This window comes from Schizophyllum commune (genome assembly GCF_000143185.2).
Source record: "Schizophyllum commune H4-8 unplaced genomic scaffold SCHCOscaffold_18, whole genome shotgun sequence".
NCBI lineage: Eukaryota > Fungi > Basidiomycota > Agaricomycetes > Agaricales > Schizophyllaceae > Schizophyllum > Schizophyllum commune.
Genome location: NW_026089555.1, coordinates 341,019 through 357,930, shown reverse-complemented (window position 1 = coordinate 357,930; position 16,912 = coordinate 341,019). Strand labels below are relative to the sequence as shown.

General features: G+C 56.7%; 8 protein-coding genes across 8 annotated transcripts; 6 read left to right on the top strand and 2 right to left on the bottom strand.

Annotated features, from left to right (window-relative positions):
• Positions 1-145: 145 nt before the first annotated feature.
• Positions 146-2,256, bottom strand: SCHCODRAFT_02673954 (uncharacterized protein; the record flags this gene model as incomplete). Its single annotated transcript, XM_050346694.1, has 6 exons — positions 146-453; positions 506-1,269; positions 1,320-1,408; positions 1,459-1,937; positions 2,016-2,114; positions 2,169-2,256. 6 exons carry the CDS (start codon positions 2,254-2,256, stop codon positions 146-148), a joined length of 1,827 nt encoding a protein of 608 aa, XP_050196960.1.
• A 1,290-nt stretch (positions 2,257-3,546) lies between these two features.
• On the bottom strand, positions 3,547-4,174 carry SCHCODRAFT_02521960 (uncharacterized protein; the record flags this gene model as incomplete). The annotated part of the gene is made up of 3 exons (XM_003026130.1): positions 3,547-3,699; positions 3,750-3,933; positions 3,981-4,174. 3 exons carry the CDS (start codon positions 4,172-4,174, stop codon positions 3,547-3,549), a joined length of 531 nt encoding a protein of 176 aa, XP_003026176.1.
• Positions 4,175-4,330: 156 nt separating this feature from the next.
• Positions 4,331-6,920, top strand: SCHCODRAFT_02594925 (uncharacterized protein). The gene is made up of 3 exons (XM_003026215.2): positions 4,331-4,599; positions 4,648-5,943; positions 5,999-6,920. Exons 1-3 carry the CDS (start codon positions 4,363-4,365, stop codon positions 6,818-6,820), a joined length of 2,355 nt encoding a protein of 784 aa, XP_003026261.2. The 5' UTR covers positions 4,331-4,362; the 3' UTR covers positions 6,821-6,920.
• A 118-nt stretch (positions 6,921-7,038) lies between these two features.
• SCHCODRAFT_02594922 (uncharacterized protein) lies at positions 7,039-7,818 on the top strand. The gene is made up of 3 exons (XM_003026214.3): positions 7,039-7,233; positions 7,334-7,527; positions 7,580-7,818. Exons 1-3 carry the CDS (start codon positions 7,128-7,130, stop codon positions 7,604-7,606), a joined length of 327 nt encoding a protein of 108 aa, XP_003026260.1. The 5' UTR covers positions 7,039-7,127; the 3' UTR covers positions 7,607-7,818.
• Positions 7,819-8,192: 374 nt separating this feature from the next.
• On the top strand, positions 8,193-10,289 carry SCHCODRAFT_02645822 (glycoside hydrolase family 18 protein). Its single transcript, XM_003026213.2, has 6 exons — positions 8,193-8,629; positions 8,681-8,743; positions 8,790-9,304; positions 9,361-9,616; positions 9,670-9,916; positions 9,965-10,289. The coding sequence occupies exons 1-6, from the start codon at positions 8,416-8,418 to the stop codon at positions 10,053-10,055; spliced, it is 1,386 nt and encodes a 461-aa protein (XP_003026259.1). The 5' UTR covers positions 8,193-8,415; the 3' UTR covers positions 10,056-10,289.
• Positions 10,290-10,407: 118 nt separating this feature from the next.
• On the top strand, positions 10,408-12,308 carry SCHCODRAFT_02645818 (uncharacterized protein). Its single transcript, XM_003026212.3, has 3 exons — positions 10,408-11,314; positions 11,367-11,869; positions 11,921-12,308. The coding sequence occupies exons 1-3, from the start codon at positions 10,521-10,523 to the stop codon at positions 12,232-12,234; spliced, it is 1,611 nt and encodes a 536-aa protein (XP_003026258.1). The 5' UTR covers positions 10,408-10,520; the 3' UTR covers positions 12,235-12,308.
• Positions 12,309-12,620: 312 nt separating this feature from the next.
• Positions 12,621-14,297, top strand: SCHCODRAFT_02673930 (uncharacterized protein; the record flags this gene model as incomplete). Its single annotated transcript, XM_003026211.2, has 3 exons — positions 12,621-13,420; positions 13,479-13,981; positions 14,029-14,297. The coding sequence occupies 3 exons, from the start codon at positions 12,621-12,623 to the stop codon at positions 14,295-14,297; spliced, it is 1,572 nt and encodes a 523-aa protein (XP_003026257.1).
• A 190-nt stretch (positions 14,298-14,487) lies between these two features.
• Positions 14,488-16,554, top strand: SCHCODRAFT_02753989 (uncharacterized protein). Its single transcript, XM_003026210.2, has 8 exons — positions 14,488-14,555; positions 14,610-15,007; positions 15,059-15,185; positions 15,236-15,311; positions 15,359-15,525; positions 15,575-15,832; positions 15,883-16,355; positions 16,413-16,554. Exons 1-8 carry the CDS (start codon positions 14,529-14,531, stop codon positions 16,459-16,461), a joined length of 1,575 nt encoding a protein of 524 aa, XP_003026256.1. The 5' UTR covers positions 14,488-14,528; the 3' UTR covers positions 16,462-16,554.
• The last annotated feature ends 358 nt before the right edge of the window (positions 16,555-16,912 follow it).

Genomic DNA, 16,912 nt, shown 5'->3' with positions numbered 1-16,912 from the left:
GAGTGGGGTAATAGGTTGATCAACGAACAACAGCAACTTCGCGCGAGCAGCACAACATGGTGGGATATAAGCGAACAGAACATAGTGAGCATGCACTGCACGATCTCGGATGTATGAAGAATCGAAGGGGACGGTTGCGTGCGTCTTAGCCCATCTTGCCTTCCTGTATGGCTTTCCTGATAGGATTCTGCTCCTTGGGCATGGCGCCAGTACGCTCCAGCCTGTCAAAAAGGACAAATAACTTCTCCATCTCCGCTTCCTTCTCCTCTTCGGTCATTTCGGGCTCTGGTGGCCGGCGCTCCTGCACTGAGCCAGTGATAGGGTTGATGGAGGCCCCTGGAACACTGGATGCCGCGCCTGAGTCAGACGGCGGCGGCGGGGCGCTCATGATTCCCTTGTTGAAGAGGTAGCCAGCAACGTGGCCGTATCCAAAAAGTGAAGACATGATAGAAGCTAAGGATACGGTCAGCGGATGCGCATCGGCTTTCGCCATTCGATGACTTACGGTCTGAGTCGGAGACAATGAAGAATAGCTCTCCAACGGCATCCTTCAACATGGGATGATACACGGACGAGAGAAGGCGTATGCATCGCCCAAGCGTGTCCTTGCGCGTTTCCAGCGGTGCAGTCCGGTCGAGATCGGCAGGGACGAGCCACTCGCGCATCCGCGCACGCGAATGCTCGTCCGCGGTACATAGGCGTGTGATGAGCACAACGAGCGGCGTGAGCATGTCATCGATGGTGCTGCCGATGTTCCCGCCGGTCTCATTCTCCTTCTTCACCCCTTCTCGCACGCTGATGTCGTCCGGCTCGATGTCGCCTGGGAAGTAGTGCGAGAAAGACACGTCGAGTAGATCGTGGGCGCGGCCGAGGACATCAGGAGCGCGGAAGGGCTGCGGAGATCGTGACATAGAACGACGCCCACCCGACAAAACGTTTAGCGCACGATCCAACGTCGAGGGCTTGGGTGATGAGGTAGGCGTTGTCGGCGGGGACGTGCTGCGGGACGACCGACCACTGGTGCTGCCACTACCAGATCGCCCGCCGGCCTGCGTTCTTGTGCTTGTTGATGCCCGACCTGCGGAGCTGCTGGCCACCGAGCTGGCTGTCTTCGGGCTGGGGGAAGTTGATCCGAACCAGAGCGGCTTGAGATTGGGCGTGATGGGTATTGTGATTAGCGAGTGAATAACGTGGGTGAGTGGCGCCGTAAGCGGCGCAGGGAATGTGGGAGGTAGGGTCGTAAAGAGGCGAAGGAGAGGGGGGAGAAGCCTGCGGTACTGGTCAGCATCGGCGGACGGTGTTGTGTCGGCAGAATTCACCCGTCGAGCTTGGAGCTCCAGTAGTCTCCCATGACCTTGCGCTCCTCAGGACTTGCGTTGGCAGCCGGGTCCGTAGGTTCTCCAGCCATCTACAGAACTTGCTAAGTACGTTGTCAGTGGTCATGGCAGAACAACGCACCTTGGGGTAATGCATGAGGATGTTGAAGGTGAACTTGAGCAGATCTGTCGTGGCTTCGCGTGACATTTTCGTCCCGGACAGGATGGCAGTCGTAAGCGAATCCAGCTTTGCCTCAATTGTATCCACGATGTTCTTGCCATGTCGCTTCTCGTCGACAAGAGACGTTAAGAACGAAGACTGGATAACGGTGGCCAGAAGGAGGATTCGAGAGATGATGAAAATCTGGTCCGGTGTGGATGACTTCTCCAGAAGCGTGATGCACTGCTCGCCACCAGAGACGTCCTTCTCGATGAAGGTGACTCTGGCGCCTTCGATGAGAAGGAGGGTATTGGCTATGCATCTGAGCGCCTCGCATGATGCATCGGGATCGTCCTTGAAGGTGTTGTTGGCAAAGGAGAGTAGGGTGGACAACGTGGAGGCCTTGGCGATGACCTGCGCGCCAGAGGGATGCTTGCCCAGATTCTTCACTGCCAGCAGTGCTTGCGCAGTGTCTGATAAGGGGTGAGGTCCAGATGGAAAACCTTGGTGCAGCTACGCACCCTTGGGAATCAAGCGACCGCTGGCGCCCTTCTGCGATCCTGTCGTAGCCTTTACGTCGGCGATCAGCGCTTCCACCAGCTGCTGCCTCGACTGAGTGTCGACGGCCGTGGGTGGGGCTGGTCAATATAGATGAGCATCCGGATCGGAAGGGGAGGCGATAAGAACAGTACCGTTAATTATGCGCTGCAGAACATTATCGACATCGGACCTGGGGCTCGATGCGGACAGCGCCGTATACGATGCGAGGAGTTCAGACATGCGCTTCGAGAGCGTGAGCGCAAGCTAGCAGACAACGAGGCGCCGTATAGCCAGCAATTGGCGTCAAGAACGGAGGGATGTGTTCGGGCGAGGGTCGGGGAAGGAAAGGAAAGGAAAGACTGACAAATTGGTCGACGGCTGACCGGGACGCAGATTCCGCCAAAATGAAATGTCCTGACGCGCACAACAATCGCAACCGGCCAAGCTCAATCTGGCAGCGATGGCAACCGCGACAGATCACGTAAACGTGGCAGTATCTTTCAAACGGCTGTACGGGATCGACTCAATGAACCGGTGGGAGAGGCGGGGGCAGAGAGGGCAGCTGAAGGTCCAACTTCTGGAAGAACTCCGTCGAGCTCAGGATCGCCGCCTCAGAGGACCCCTGACAATACACACAGAGGTCGGATACTGAAAGTCGGCCTTTTGGGCATTCCTGTCCGGACCCCCGACGGGGGTTCTCGCCATTCTTGTCCGGAATCGTATTTGGCCTCCAAAAATCATCAAAATCGTTAAAAAATCGATAAAAAATTTCCGGGCGCCTCTGGCGCCATAATCTTGCGGATTTCGCCTGTCTGAGCCTCTGCGGCTCATGCGCATGCTGTTCAAATCCTCTCAGCCGCCATTGTTCATTGAGAATACTGAGAAAGGCCATTTCATCACAAAAAGGTCCAAAACGCGAGCCTCACGCCGTGTTCGAACTCGTAGATGAGCCGCGCCATTCCGTTAGACCTTTCGGGTCCGGGGCGTTGACATGTGTGTGGCAGCCGTGCACCACAACAATCCTGTCCGGACCTGAATCTGCCTGTTGACCCCTCCAAGCGGTTTCTGTCCGGATTTTTATCTGGGTGAGGGCTCGATTTTGGGCCGTTCTTGTCCGGATTTGTATCTGGAATATAACCGTATTGTCAGGGGTCCTCGCCTCAGGCACCCGTAGCCATGATGGCAATTAGAGCGTGATATACAGAGCGGTACAAATACAAATCGTAAAGACTAACGACATGATGACAGAACAATACGGAGGCTTACGTGCAAGCGGGAATGACGACCTGAACTATAGACGCAAACATCGTTAGCCAATGCTCTGTGATGATATCGAGGGATAGACTAGCGAGCTGCGATGGAGTTGCAGCACTGGCGGCGCAATAGAATCCTGCAAGCTGCCAAGAAGCCTTGCCACCCTCACGCCTGTCAGGCCTTTGATGAGGAGCAACCTATAAAACAACTATGAACACGCAGGTCCGGAATTTTGCCGTGCAGAGGTACGCCTACCTGTGGAGTCACAATGACTCCTCATGCCCTCGACGAGCCGTTTAGCGCGATGCCATTCGTCGCAGGAGCTTCTTCTTTCTTTACATAGGCGTCTCCTGGCATCGGGAGCTCAAGCTCGGCTTCTATTCCCGGAAAGCTCTTTGCCAGGGCTTCGTTGAGCTCTGAGCGATAGCGCTACAGCGGTAGTTCAGTATAGACAGACAACAGCTATATTTTTCACTCACGTCAAGGGCCGCAATCTTGGCGTAAGCAAATTGGTTCTCTGCGGCGACACGTTCAATACGTTCCCGGGTAATGAACTCCGGGTTATGCGCCTCGTCGACATGCTTCAAGACGTCAAAAGGTATCCTGGTGGTTATGTGGTCGGACATCATGTCTAGTTGCTCCAGGTGCTTTATCACGTCGTTTCTGTCAAAAAATCAAGGTGTGAACAAGGTGTACGTCTGATTACTCACACTCTCAAGCCGACCTGCTTCACGCCTCCACCCGGCTTGTCTCTTTCTTTGGTCGAGTCATTGATTACAGTCGTTCCAAGGTTGTAGAGGGCATTAGCGAGCCCAAAGAGTTCCATCTCCAAGTCTCCTTGTACGCCATCAGGCGGAGGAGACTGAGAAGAGCGGGGAGAGTCCGGAGCCGGTGGAGCCACCATAATATTCGAGCGAACTCGCGGACGATGAGAACAGCCCTGATGGGCGGAGGCAAGTTCAATTTCGTCCCAATGGCCCCAGTCCCACGCTATTATCACGTGTTGATGAACCTTCCTTCCCGCTTTCCCAAAACGGACATCCCATTGTTATCCGTATTCCTTCATCGCCCATCGCGGAGTTCGCGGCCATCATGAGCGCAATTCAAGGATCACCAAACACAGGCACTCGTGTCACCATGAAGCCGCGCATAGCAATCCGCGAGAAGCCCCACCGCTTCCAGCTCTCGCCGCTTCGCGAAGTCCCTGCTGTGAAGACGCCGTTGAACCGCGCCCACATACCTACTCGCAGCGCTTTCAGGGACAAAACCAATACCGCCTTGCGCGCCTTGACGCAGAATACGTCTCGAAGTGAAGTTGGAGGTGTCAAGGTGAGGGCCATGGCTCCTTCCCTAACAGACGATTTCATCTTCACGCAGGCTCCGTTCTTGAAGTCGTCCACTCGTCCACAATCTACTCGTACCAGAGCATCCAGCGTATCAAGAACTCCAACCTCCGCTTCGAAAGCGAACAGCGCCTCTCGCAAGGCTTCCATTTCTCAGGGCAGCAATGCCCATACCCGCTCGAAGACATCACCCTCGCCATTCTCACCTTCCATCGCAAAGCCTACCCAACGATCGTCTGTCCAGACGCCCAAACGATCTGCAAATAAGCTCGCCGGTAACAAGAGAGATACTTGCAGCCCTTCGTACAACACCGTCCTTGCCTCAGCCCGGTCCGATACTCCATCTGCACCTACATACGACGTACGAGGGGCAGCTCTCATCGCAAGGGCCACGCAAGTGATGCAACGGTCTATGCCCGGCCCACCTAAGCTTCCTGCCTCACGCAAAGCGCTTGTCGATCGCCAAACACGCAGCGCCTTTTCGGTATACCATGACAACTCCATGTCGTCGGACGCTGCAGCCTTCGGTTCGCCCACGAGTGCGCTCCGTAGGTCAACCAACTTCGACCCTACGCCGCAATGTTCGCGACTGGCGCGCTCCCCCAGCGCCTTTGGGCACACTTGGAAGGCCCTCAGCATTGATACGCCTACGAAGCGCCCTCAGACTCCCTCGCGCATCCCTCGCTCCCGACGCAATCTCTCGCTAGAGTCGGCCTTGAACTACCCCCTTGCTCTCGACGATAGCACTGTGTGCTTAGCCTTCGACCTCGAACAGGACTGCGGGATCGGCGGAGAAGATATGACACCCATCAGCCGCGGTGCGCTTCTGCATGCCTGGAATGCCGGCGTACGTCCCGCGACGCCGTTCATGCATAGTCAGTCGAGTGATTCCATCCTCGATCTTGTCAGCAAGAGGGCGTCCGGCACGGGATTCGCAGCTGGCGGCGCCGTCGTCGATGATTTCCTCGCCCGCCTCAAGAACGGAGTGGAGGGCAAGTTGCTTCGCCCTGGGTTCAAGCCCGAAGTCGCTAGTCAGGGTGCAGCTCGTAACGTCGACCCATCTACCAAGTCAGCTACCTCCGAGGTATCGCCAGCGGGGCCTAAGGCGAAGTACGCATCTGTCTCTGCCGTCCGCCCCGGTTCAGGCCACGACACCGCAGGCGACGTTGTGCCCTCCAGGGCCGATGCGCGTCAGAGCATGAAGCGCCATGCGATCTACACTCGCTCGCTGCACATGCCGAACTTCCGTGGCTTCTCTGAGGGCGAGGGGTTGAAGCAGAGAAGCAGAGCTGGCACGACTGGTCAGACGTTCAGCAGTAGCCAGCGACAGGTGGGCTCATGCTTACCCGCCATTGTATGCGATGAAGCTAATATATACGCCAAAGGTTCAGTTATCACCCGACGCCAAGGCCCTTTACGAGAGCAGCAAGGCCGGCAGGGCAGCCAACATCGCCGACAGGTCACTGCTCTTGGAGCCCTTCTCTCTCGACAGCGCCATTGGATCCCAGGCCTCGCTCAGTAGCATGTACTCTCAGACCTCGATTGCCAACACGCTCTTCAACCATACGTCGACGCCGCTGGGAACTCATCGCTCGGCCTACTCTCTCGATAGTATCTCTTGCGTCGCGGATCTTTCCCACTCTGTCTCTGGCAAGTTGTCGACCCTCGGTTCGTCCGCTGGCTCTTGCGACAATCTCTCGCGAAAGCTTCTTTCGACACTTCCCTGTCAAGACGACCTGCCACCAACTACGTCAGCTAGCTCATCGGCGTCAACGAACGAAAATTCGGACGCTGACGTTTTCGGAACTCCAACTATCTCTCAAACGGCTACACGACCTGCAGACGAACACCATGACACGACTTTCGCCTACCCTCCATTGTCTATCGCCATTGTGCCGCCCACCGATCCGATTAGTGATGCGTCCTCAAATGAGTCCCTCTGTTCTCTGGCTACGAGCAGCGATTTTCTCCACCCAGACAGACGCAGCTTCACTTCGACTGCTCCCTCACTGCCACGCACCAGGCGAATGTCCTCGCTCAACGTGCAGGTCAAGGTGTCGCCCACTCGGCTTGCTCCGAACTTTGGGACGAAGGCGGGCCACCATCCTATCATCGTAGAACTTTTGGAGGAAGTGGACAGGGACCTCATGTCGTGGATGCAGATGCAGGTGGAAGCGACCGTGTTTGAATATGGGGCGGCCTTCTGAGGGTCCTCATCTGTCTATACCGAGTATGCAACCTACTCAGCTCCCATCCTATTTATCTCTTTCCCTGGAATACACCGCGATAGGCTTGTTATGACGAGGACTCATTCGACATAGAGTTAGACACCACTCTTGAAGTCCGGCAGCGAGTTTTGTCCCGGTTTGGCCCACGCGGCACGGCGGCGCGGCCCGCGCCGAACGAGCACTTGATTCCGCTTCCATCACTTCGACAAGTCCCCCACTGCACCGGTATCGACCTCTTCAAATCCCCTCTTTCAACTCCCACTCGACCGGCTCGAGGTCTCTAGCAATGTTCGTCACATCAAGTCGTTCTATGTTCACTACGTCTGTCCGTGGCATGGCGCGCGTGCACCAGCCGCTGATCAAGTTCGTGGGGAAGAGGCAATGGCCGTCAAGTGAGTGCTGAGCCTGCTCGAGAGGTACATGCTGACGAGCTTCCCCTTTCTCCTGTCGTTCCTTCTCACCTCCCTACATTCCCACCTTGACTGTGATCAGCGACAGAGCCGCCGCATCCGCATCCGTTCGCTCCCAAGGAGTATGCAAAGGCTTTCTCTCAAGAGGCATCCGGCGCGTCGTCTACCCCGAAGTCGAGTAAGGGCGGTGCCGTCGCTGAGTTCTGGGAAGCACCCGAGCGCTTTTGGCGGCCGCGCATTCGCGAGTTGCAGGACTGGGAGATCGAGGCGATCACGGTGCGTTTGCGTCACTGCTGGGATTTATGAGGGTCGCTGAACGTGTTCGTAGTCCGGTGGTGCTTCGTTGAGGAAATGATACTACCTACCAGTCATCCCTTAAGCGCCTCTTCCGCGCTGGACATCTCAATGTAGAGCCATATTGATTCATCCTAATGATTGTGTCCGTCCCCGGCCGACCCAGTCGTGGTATCACGCTCGGAGTCCCCCCACTCTGCAACTGCCGTCCATGCTGCTAAGCCAAGGAGAACACTCGTACTATCGGCACTCATACAATCCTCTTGGCCTCAGACGTCACACCGTCCGGACGGTCTCTGTGTGGACTATCCTTTGCCGCGATTAGTCTGCGCAGCGGGAAGGGTTTTGCTCTATCAAGAGCGCACGGTCGAGGCTCCTGCTTTTTGCCCAATGGCGCTGCCGCGTGCGGCCGCGCAACCCGTCGCGGCTAGCTAGAAGACGCCAGTCAGGGCTTTCACCGACGCGAAGGCATCCCGTTTCACGTATGTTTCCGACTATCGTAGGCGCCCAGTCCGGCGCGACGCTGAAGATCAGCGGGAACGCAGGTCTCGCGCAACTCACCATCTGTATGTTGCAGGCTGCCGCTCTATGTGCGTCGGCGACTACGCCTCGGTTGGCAATGTGAGCGACGTGCGTACGCACGTCTAGTGCTTCTTTCTGCCACTGAAACTACTGACATGGAATATGTGCGCTTGCGTGCTCGCCGAAGCCTGTCAAGACATGGACAGTCTCCTTCCCCGATATGGACAACCCTTGCGTATATAAGGTGCGCGCGTCGACGAGATGGCCTCATCAGCTCTCCTACGACTCCCAGACCTCACCTGCACATTCGTTCTCTATCTCTGACATTCTTTGAACACATATCTATTCATGATGATTTCCTCCCGCTTCTCTCGTCTATCCATTCTAGCCATCGCAGCGCTCTCGATGGCGTCCGTCCACGCAACTCAGTCCATGAAGATTCCCGACAACAAAAACGCGACAATGCGCCTGCAGGAGGTTGCAGACAGCCCGATCCTCCACCAGGTCACCAGGCGCGGTCTCCTCGCTGATGGCAAAGTCAGCATTGGCTATTACCCGAACTGTACGCTCATCGGATGTCCCACCCATGACCTCGCTCTCACATGTTTTGCAGGGGCCATCTACGATGGTTCGGGTAACTTCAAGCCCACGGACATCGCTGTCGACGGTCTGACCCGTGAGCGCAGATCATTGTCGATCGACATGCTTCTGACATTATGCAGACATCCTCTACTCCTTCGCTGACAGCGACCCGTCGACTGGTCACGTCAAGCTCACGGACGCGTGGGCCGACGAACAAATCACCTTCAACGGCGAGTCCGGTGGTGGCAACAACCTCTACGGCTGCCTCGGCGAGCTCTTCAAGATCAAGCAGCAGCATCGCTCGGTCAAGGTCCTCCTCTCCGTCGGTGGCTACACCTACTCGCAGGACGGTCACTTCAAGTTTATCACCTCGGCGGACTCTCGCGCGAACTTCGTGAAGGACGCCGTGCAGCTTGTCGAGGACTATGGTCTGGACGGCATTGACATCGACTTCGAGTACCCGGGATCGACGGAGGAGGGTCAGGGTCTTGGATCGCTTTTCAAGGAGTTGCGCACCGCGTTCGACAATCTCGCGTCGCAGAAGGGAGACTCCACCCCGTATGAGCTGACGGCGGCGGTTGCGGCTGGCGCCGACGGGTATGGCCACCTCGACGTCAAGACTATGGATTCTGCTTTGAGCTACTGGAACCTCATGGTACGTCGGGGCCGCTTAGCCAGTCTTACCCTGATGGCTGAACGATTTACTTACAGGCTTACGACTACGCGGGCTCCTGGTCGGATGTCACCGACAACCAGGCGAACCTGTACCCAGACGGTGTCAGCGATATTAGCACCGAGGGCGCGCTCAAGTGGTACAAGGACTCGGGCGCGACCGCTGCCAAGATCTCCCTCGGTATCCCCATCTACGGCCGTGGTTTCGAGAACACCGACGGACTGGGCTCCTCCTTCAACGGCGTCGGCTCCGGCACCACCGAGTCGGGCATATACAGCTACAAGAACCTTCCCTGTATGTGCCACCACAATCAGAGGCCCTGTGGACGGTACTGATCATATTCGCAGTCGCCGGTGCCGAGGTCTTCGAGAACACGACGAGCGGGTCGTCCTACTCGTACGACAGCGCCAAGAGGGAATGGATTTCGTACGACACCCCCAACATCGTGAAGCTCAAGGGCCAGTACGTCGCCGACAACGGTCTCGCCGGTACGATGTGCTGGGACCTCTCGACCGACAAGACCGGCAACGACGCGCTCGTCGCCACCGCGGCCGGCGCTGTAGGCGGACTGGACACGACGCAAAACCACATCAAGTGCGCCATATTTCTCGCAAGCTGAACGTTATACTGACCCTCCCTCAGCTACCCCAACAGCAAGTGGGACAACGTGAAGAACGCCAACGCCCAGCGCCGCTCGCACATGCGCCGTGCGCGGGCCATTCAAGCGCTCTAAAGGCGACAAGGAGCGATTCTTAATTCATGATTACTGCTGATACAGGACCTATCTCTTCCAGCGACTGCACTCCTTCTCTCCATTGTGCGGCATATTTATTTTCAATGAGGTCTACAGGATTTGGAGGGCTGACTTTCTTTATGACTATCTATCCTTATACGTGTATATACATTATGGAGCTGCAGATCGACTCAGAGTACTATTCCTTTCCCAAATTCACCTTTCTCCGTGCTCCGATAGCGTCCCAGGATGGGTTCAAGCCGTTTTCAACGACACTGGAGAGTTCAAGCCAGCAAGCGCTGACTTGCCGAATGGGGTACCAGTGACTGGACGTGACTTGACGAATTTGTCCCGAACTCCCACTCGATAACTATACGTACAGTTGCCGCAGGGCCCGGGGGTTCCGCCTTCATCCGAGCTCGTCGCTACTAGCGAAGATATTGAGGCCTAGCTTAGAGCCTCAATATGCTGCCCTCCGTGATCACGTTCAACGCGCTTCCAGCGCCGAAGTCGCCCACGAGATGGCACTTTGACCTCCGTTACCTCCCTCTTGAGCCCAAGCCCTATCATATCCTACTCATATCACGCGTCGACGAGACATCGGGCCACATAGAGAAGCTGCCGATCGGCTGTCCTGCGGATCGCGACGGGCTGGAATTCTTTCCAGACACGCCAGCAGATGCCGCGCCTACCGTTGCACGAGCACTTGTAGAGCTGTTCAGCACGAAGGCAACTCTTGGGAAGGAACGCCCCTCGCGATTGATGACTCCGGATACAGGCCTTGCAGCGGAGGTGGGAAAGGAGCTCAGACGCATCGGTGTCTCCGCTCGCGAGCTTCATAACGTGGCGAAGTCGACGCCCACGGCCATATCGACCTCGAACCGACTTTTCGAGCCTGTGTGGCAGCAGATGCTGCGCGAAGCGAAGTTCCATGGTGTCTTCGCCACCGTGCTCAGTATGCCGGAGTACATCAACATGTCGAACATCAAGTTGCGCGCGCCCGAGCGTTTGATGACAGAAGGTCCGGACGCGGGGCAGTTGACAAGGGAGCAGAAGGAATTCTTGGGGATACTGGAATACATCAAGAAATGGTTCGAGGCACGCCCACCGTCGGACAAGATCGACTATTGCTCCGTCGATATTATGGCCATGAACGCACGCCGGGCACTCGCGGAATACTTTCCCGAGAATCCTGCTGAGGAGGTCAAGGACGACGCCGATGAGGGTGAGGCGTGGGCTGCTTTGGATTATGCGCTTAGGTGCGCCCGATTTCTCTCCTCGCTGCGAGAAGCGTTGACTGACGGCTAACAGACTCATGACAAAGCCCAAGAATGAGCGCAATCGCCAGATGATCCACAAATACTTGATGACAGCCATACATCCCTCTGACGAAGACTCTACCGAAGATTTCCTCGCCGACATCGCATCTACGGCTCACGCCATTCTCGTCCACTGGTGTGCGCGCGCCGCCGAGAACGAGATCCGGTCTCGCTACCTCTTCGCTGCCTGTCATCACGCAGAACAAGCGCTTATTCTCGCAAAGAAGGTGTCGCCCGCTGACAGATACGCCTCGCCGTTGGTGCTTGTATTCCTTCGCGATGGCTTCGCACCGCATCTGGTCCCCGGGTCCGAGCATGCCGTCCCTGCGCTGGTCGTGTACAAGCAGTGTCGCATAGCGTACAAGATGCGCAACGATCAAATGAGGAAGGAAAAGAGAAAGATGGATGCCAAGCGTGAGAAGGAGCCGAATCGCTATCGTTGTGCCAATGCTGGCTGTGGAATCCTGGCGGAGGCGGGAAAAATGCTAAAGCAGTGTAAGATGCACCTCATTTTCTATTCAGCGCGAGTGACTGATCGTAACACAGGCGCCGGCAAATGCGACATCGACCAGAAGCCGCACTACTGCAGCAAGGAGTGCCAGCGCGCCGACTGGAAGAACCACAAGGAGTTTTGCAAGCCGGGCATGCCGCGGTCGTCGACAGACATGGACGCGATAGATGGGCCAGATATCGTTGGGGCAGGAGACTTCACGATACCTATCACGGGCGCCAATGGCCAAACGACATACATCAGCTCATCTACCATGTCGCCCGAGGAGCTCAGGGAGTTTAGGGACGTTGCAATGCTTCGAGATCTGCCAGGTGGCACGCTGCCAAGTTTCGAGAAGTACTACGTCTGATGTTCTTCTGTGTAGATACCTCCTTTTCTCATTGTTTACTGAATGATATATCCAACTACTGACTCTGATACGGCGATCACAACAATGGATGACAAAAGCACAGCGCCATGTTCAACCTCGGATAGCGCGTGCCAACACAAGCGAGTCAGCTGATCGGGGCGGCACGTCTCCCGTACAACAAGTAGGACGGGATTGCCGGACCTCATTGCAATCACCAGAGTCGGACTTGAAGTTATGCTGAAGGACGAATTAGTGACAGTGACCTGATGTGCCAAGGTCTGTCGTCCCGATCTTCCATCCAACGCGGATTGACGGCCACCAGTTCCACCTCTATCAGACTGACCTTCGCTTGTGAACACAGCGCAATAATCCTCTGAACTATTACAATGCTACCTCCAGTTACCACGTTCAATGCGCTGCCAGCAGCAAAGTCGCCCGCCCACTGGCATTTCGACCTACGCTATCTCCCTCTCGAGCCTAAGCCCCATCATATCCTACTCCTAGCCCGTATCGACGGAGGCTCAAGCCACATAGAGAAGCTTCCGATGCTCCTCCCTTCCAGCCGCGATGGACTCGAGTTCTTCCCAGACACGCCAGCAGACGCCGCGCCCACCGTCGCACGAGCGCTCGTCACCCTCTTCGCCGCGAAGGATGCTCTCGGGAAGGCGCGGCCATCGCGCTTCATGACACCTGACCCCGGTCTCGCGATGGAGGTAGGCAAGGAGCTGAAGCGCATCGGCGTGGCCACTAGCGACCTCCACGACGTGGCGAAGTCGACGCCCACGGCCATATCAGTCGCCGACGCGCTCTTCGAGCCCGCGTGGAGGCGAATGCTGCGCGATGCGGGGTTCCATGGTCTCTTCGCCACGGTGCTAGGTACACCGGAGTACATCGACATGTCTAGCGTTGAGCTGCGCGAGCCTGAACCCTCGATGACCGAAGGCCCGGAGGCCGCCAGCTTGTCGCGCGAACAGAGGAAGCATCTGCAGGCGCTGGAGTATGTCAAGCTGTGGTACGAGGCCCGTCCACCGACAGATCGCCCCGGCATCGACTACGCGTCGATGGATACGATGATCATGAAGGCGAACTACGTCGACGATACGTATTTCCCAGAAAACCCCACGCACGAAATCAAGGAGCAGGCAGATGATGGGATGGCCGCGGCGGCTTTTGATTATGCCCTCAGGTGTGTTCCTATGCTTTAGACTTTTAGTATAACGAACAACCGTGCTAATATCATGCAGGCTAATGATCAAGCCCAAGAACCAGCGAGACCGTCGAATGATCTACAAGTACCTGATGATGGCCATTCACCCGGCAGACGACGATTCACCTCAGACGCTCCTCACCGAAATCGCGTCAAATGCGCATGCCATCCTCATCCGCTGGTGCACCGAGGCCCTCGAAGATGAGATCCGGGCCCGATACCTCTTCGCAGCCTGTCATCATGCTGAACAGGCCCTCACACTCGCGAAGGAGGTCTCCCCATCGAATAACTACGCGGCGCCCGTCGTGTTGTGCTTCATCCGCAAAGAGCTCGCGCCGCGTCTCGTACCTGGTTCGCCGCTCACGATGCCCGCGCTGGTGATGTACAAGGAGTGCCGCGCAGCGCACAAGATGCGCGAGACCCGGCTGAAGAAGGAGAAGAGGAAGATGGACACGAAGCGCATGAAGGAGCGCAACCGGTATCGATGCGCGAACCCGGACTGTGGGATTCTTGCGAACTCGGGCCAGATGTTTAAGCAGTGTTCGTATCTTGCTTGATCCACAAGCGACACGCTAATGCTTTCACAGGCAATGGAAAGTGCGACGTGGACAAGAAGCCTCGGTATTGCAGCAAAGAATGCCAACGCGCAGATTGGCCAAACCACAAGGCGTTCTGCAAGCCTGGCATGCCGTGCTCCGTCATAGACACGACCACGGGTGTCGGGCCTGCTGTCGTGCGAGGAGGAGACTTCTCCATACCTATCACTGGCTCGAACGGTCAAGTTACCTATATCAGCTCCTCGACGATGTCTCCGGAGGAGCTCAGAGTTCAGAGACGCGGCTATGCTGGAGAATAACTTCGCGGACCTGGCTGACACAGGCGTGGCACCCATAATCGAAAAGTACTATCTCTAGCTAGTGTATCTTCTATATAGTCAATTCAAGTATTCTGAACTAGCTCGCGCCGACTCAGAAATTGAAGCGCGACCGTGTCTGCCATAGCATGTGATCGCGCACGCTTTCCCGAAACGGCAGCCCGATCGAGGCGCGGACGCGTCTTCGACTCCCATCTATCGCTGCCCTTCACGATGTCTATGCAAATATTTGGGAACCAGGTGCGTGATGCTCTCCTCGACTATGGACATGTATCAATGAATTTATGGGTATAGGCTACGGAAGAGAAGGCCGAAAATGCACGTCTCGCTTCCTTCGTCGGGGCTCTCGCGGTGGGGGACCTCGTAAAGTCAACGCTCGGACCCAAGGGCATGAACAAGATCCTGCAATCTGCTTCTTCGGGCGACATCAACATCACAAACGATGGCGCTACCATCTTGAAAGCCATCCAACTTGACAATGCCGCCGCCAAGATCCTCGTGAACATCTCGAAGGTGCAGGACGATGAGGTTGGGGATGGGACGACCAGTGTCACCGTGCTCGCGGCGGAGTTGCTGCGCGAGGCCGAGAAACTCATCGGGCAGAAGATCCACCCGCAGACTATAGTGGAGGGCTACCGGATCGCGAGCACGGCGGCGCTGAAGGCTCTTGAGGGTGCGGCGGTTGACCATCGGTGCGTATGCTACTCTGCTGCGAAATTGGAAGATGCTTATAATGTACACAGGACAGATCAGGAGAAGTTCAGGCAGGATCTCTTCAACATCGCGCGGACAACCTTGTCATCCAAGGTTTTGTCGCAGGATAAGGACTACTTCGCGAACCTAGCAGTGGATGCTGTCCTGCGGTTAAAGGCGCGTCGTCAAGTTATGATTCATCTTCTTAGTACTCACGGCGCTGACAGGGCTCTACGGACCTCGAACACATTCAGATCATCAAAAAGGTTGGCGGCAAGCTGACCGACTCGTACTTGGATGAGGGTGAGCAACATTCCTTTCCACATATTCCGCCCACTCATTGCATCTAGGCTTCATCCTTGACAAGACCATCGCCACCAACTCGCCGAAGCGGATGGAAAATGCGAAGATCTTGGTCGCCAACACTTCCATGGACACCGACAAGATCAAGATCTTCGGCGCGCGCGTCAAGGTCGACGGCACGGGCAAGCTCGCAGAGCTAGAGCGTGCAGAAAGGGTACGTCAAATAGCGAAGCGGCTTTGGTACAATACTGACGCGCCCACAGGAGAAGATGAAGGCGAAGGTGGACGCGATCGCGGCGCACGGGATCAACTGCTTCGTCAACCGACAGCTGATCTACAACTACCCCGAGTCCCTGCTCGCCGAGAAGGGCATTATGGTCATCGAGCACGCTGACTTCGAGGGCGTCGAGCGGTTATCACTCGTCACCGGCGGTGAGATTGCCAGTACGTTCGACAGCCCAGAGAAGGTCAAGCTCGGCCACTGCGAGCTGATTGAGGAGATCATGATCGGCGAGGATAAGGTGCGGCTGCTCCCATGCTTGCGACTGGCCTCTGCTGATATTCCTCACAGCTCATCAAATTCTCTGGTGTGGCTGCAGGCGAGGCATGCACCGTCGTCCTCCGCGGCTCGACAAATCAGATGGTCGACGAGGCCGAGCGCTCCCTGCACGACGCCCTCTCCGTGCTCTCGCAGACTGTCAAGGAGACACGCACAGTGCTGGGCGGCGGCTGCGCGGAGATGCTCATGAGCGTCGCCGTCGACGCCGAGGCGCAAAAGGTCAAGGGCAAGAAGGCCATCGCGACGGAGGCATTCGCGCGCGCGCTCCGCCAGATCCCTACCATCCTCGCCGACAACGCCGGCTACGACTCGTCCGAGCTGGTCGCGCGGCTGCGCGCAGCGCACTACAGCGGCGAGCACGACGCGGGCCTGGATATGGAGCGGGGAGACATCGGTTCCATGCGCGAGCTCGGCATTACGGAGAGCTACAAGCTGAAGAGGCAGGTGGTTCTGAGTGCCAGCGAGGCTTCGGAGATGATTATTCGGTGAGTTCTTTCTGGAATCGCCCGTCAAGTGTAGAAGATACTGATGCGTTATCACAGCGTGGACGACATCCTGCGCGCTTCGCCCAGGAGACGCGAGGCAGTGTAAGCCGCCGAATATCTCGTAATACCACAAGGTTGTAGATTAGACATGCGCATTCTAATGCTTGTATTCTACTGCGCGACTTCGAGAGACCAGGCCTTCGTAGGTCAATGAGCGTCACCCTCAGTCAGGGTCTCGCGAGGATCATCATCTTGCGTCGGCCAGGTGCGTGCTCTCCATTTTCTCTCTCGCTTACCTAGGACGCCCGCAGTCAACATCCTGTCCCCGATCCAGATCTCAGCCGTCGACCCTCCCAAAAAGGTAACAATGTGCAGGCCTCGAGGCCAACCACGACACACGCGGTCAGTCGCCACCCTTTACCCCTGGCCAAAACTGACATTGCCACCAGGCTCACTCGCTTCTGGCCATAGCGACCCTGCATCGATCGCCCAAGTTTATCCCCTCCATTGTCTGCGCACCGCCCCCACGCGCCTTGCTTTGTTCCCTCGCTTGCGGT

Excerpts from the sequence above, each read along its gene's own strand:
- SCHCODRAFT_02594925 (XM_003026215.2), top strand. The coding sequence starts at position 4,363 with ATGAGCGCAATTCAAGGATCACCAAACACAGGCACTCGTGTCACCATG. Across the intron at positions 4,600-4,647 it reads GTGAAGTTGGAGGTGTCAAG|GCTCCGTTCTTGAAGTCGTC; the intron begins GTGAGGGCCATG and ends ATCTTCACGCAG. Across the intron at positions 5,944-5,998 it reads TCAGCAGTAGCCAGCGACAG|GTTCAGTTATCACCCGACGC; the intron begins GTGGGCTCATGC and ends TATACGCCAAAG.
- SCHCODRAFT_02594922 (XM_003026214.3), top strand. The coding sequence starts at position 7,128 with ATGTTCGTCACATCAAGTCGTTCTATGTTCACTACGTCTGTCCGTGGC. Across the intron at positions 7,234-7,333 it reads GAAGAGGCAATGGCCGTCAA|CGACAGAGCCGCCGCATCCG; the intron begins GTGAGTGCTGAG and ends GACTGTGATCAG. Across the intron at positions 7,528-7,579 it reads GGGAGATCGAGGCGATCACG|TCCGGTGGTGCTTCGTTGAG; the intron begins GTGCGTTTGCGT and ends ACGTGTTCGTAG.
- SCHCODRAFT_02645822 (XM_003026213.2), top strand. The coding sequence starts at position 8,416 with ATGATGATTTCCTCCCGCTTCTCTCGTCTATCCATTCTAGCCATCGCA. Across the intron at positions 8,630-8,680 it reads CATTGGCTATTACCCGAACT|GGGCCATCTACGATGGTTCG; the intron begins GTACGCTCATCG and ends CATGTTTTGCAG. Across the intron at positions 9,617-9,669 it reads CAGCTACAAGAACCTTCCCT|TCGCCGGTGCCGAGGTCTTC; the intron begins GTATGTGCCACC and ends TCATATTCGCAG.
- SCHCODRAFT_02645818 (XM_003026212.3), top strand. The coding sequence starts at position 10,521 with ATGCTGCCCTCCGTGATCACGTTCAACGCGCTTCCAGCGCCGAAGTCG. Across the intron at positions 11,315-11,366 it reads GCTTTGGATTATGCGCTTAG|ACTCATGACAAAGCCCAAGA; the intron begins GTGCGCCCGATT and ends GACGGCTAACAG. Across the intron at positions 11,870-11,920 it reads GGGAAAAATGCTAAAGCAGT|GCGCCGGCAAATGCGACATC; the intron begins GTAAGATGCACC and ends ATCGTAACACAG.
- SCHCODRAFT_02753989 (XM_003026210.2), top strand. The coding sequence starts at position 14,529 with ATGTCTATGCAAATATTTGGGAACCAG. Across the intron at positions 15,008-15,058 it reads GGTGCGGCGGTTGACCATCG|GACAGATCAGGAGAAGTTCA; the intron begins GTGCGTATGCTA and ends TAATGTACACAG. Across the intron at positions 15,833-15,882 it reads TCATGATCGGCGAGGATAAG|CTCATCAAATTCTCTGGTGT; the intron begins GTGCGGCTGCTC and ends TATTCCTCACAG.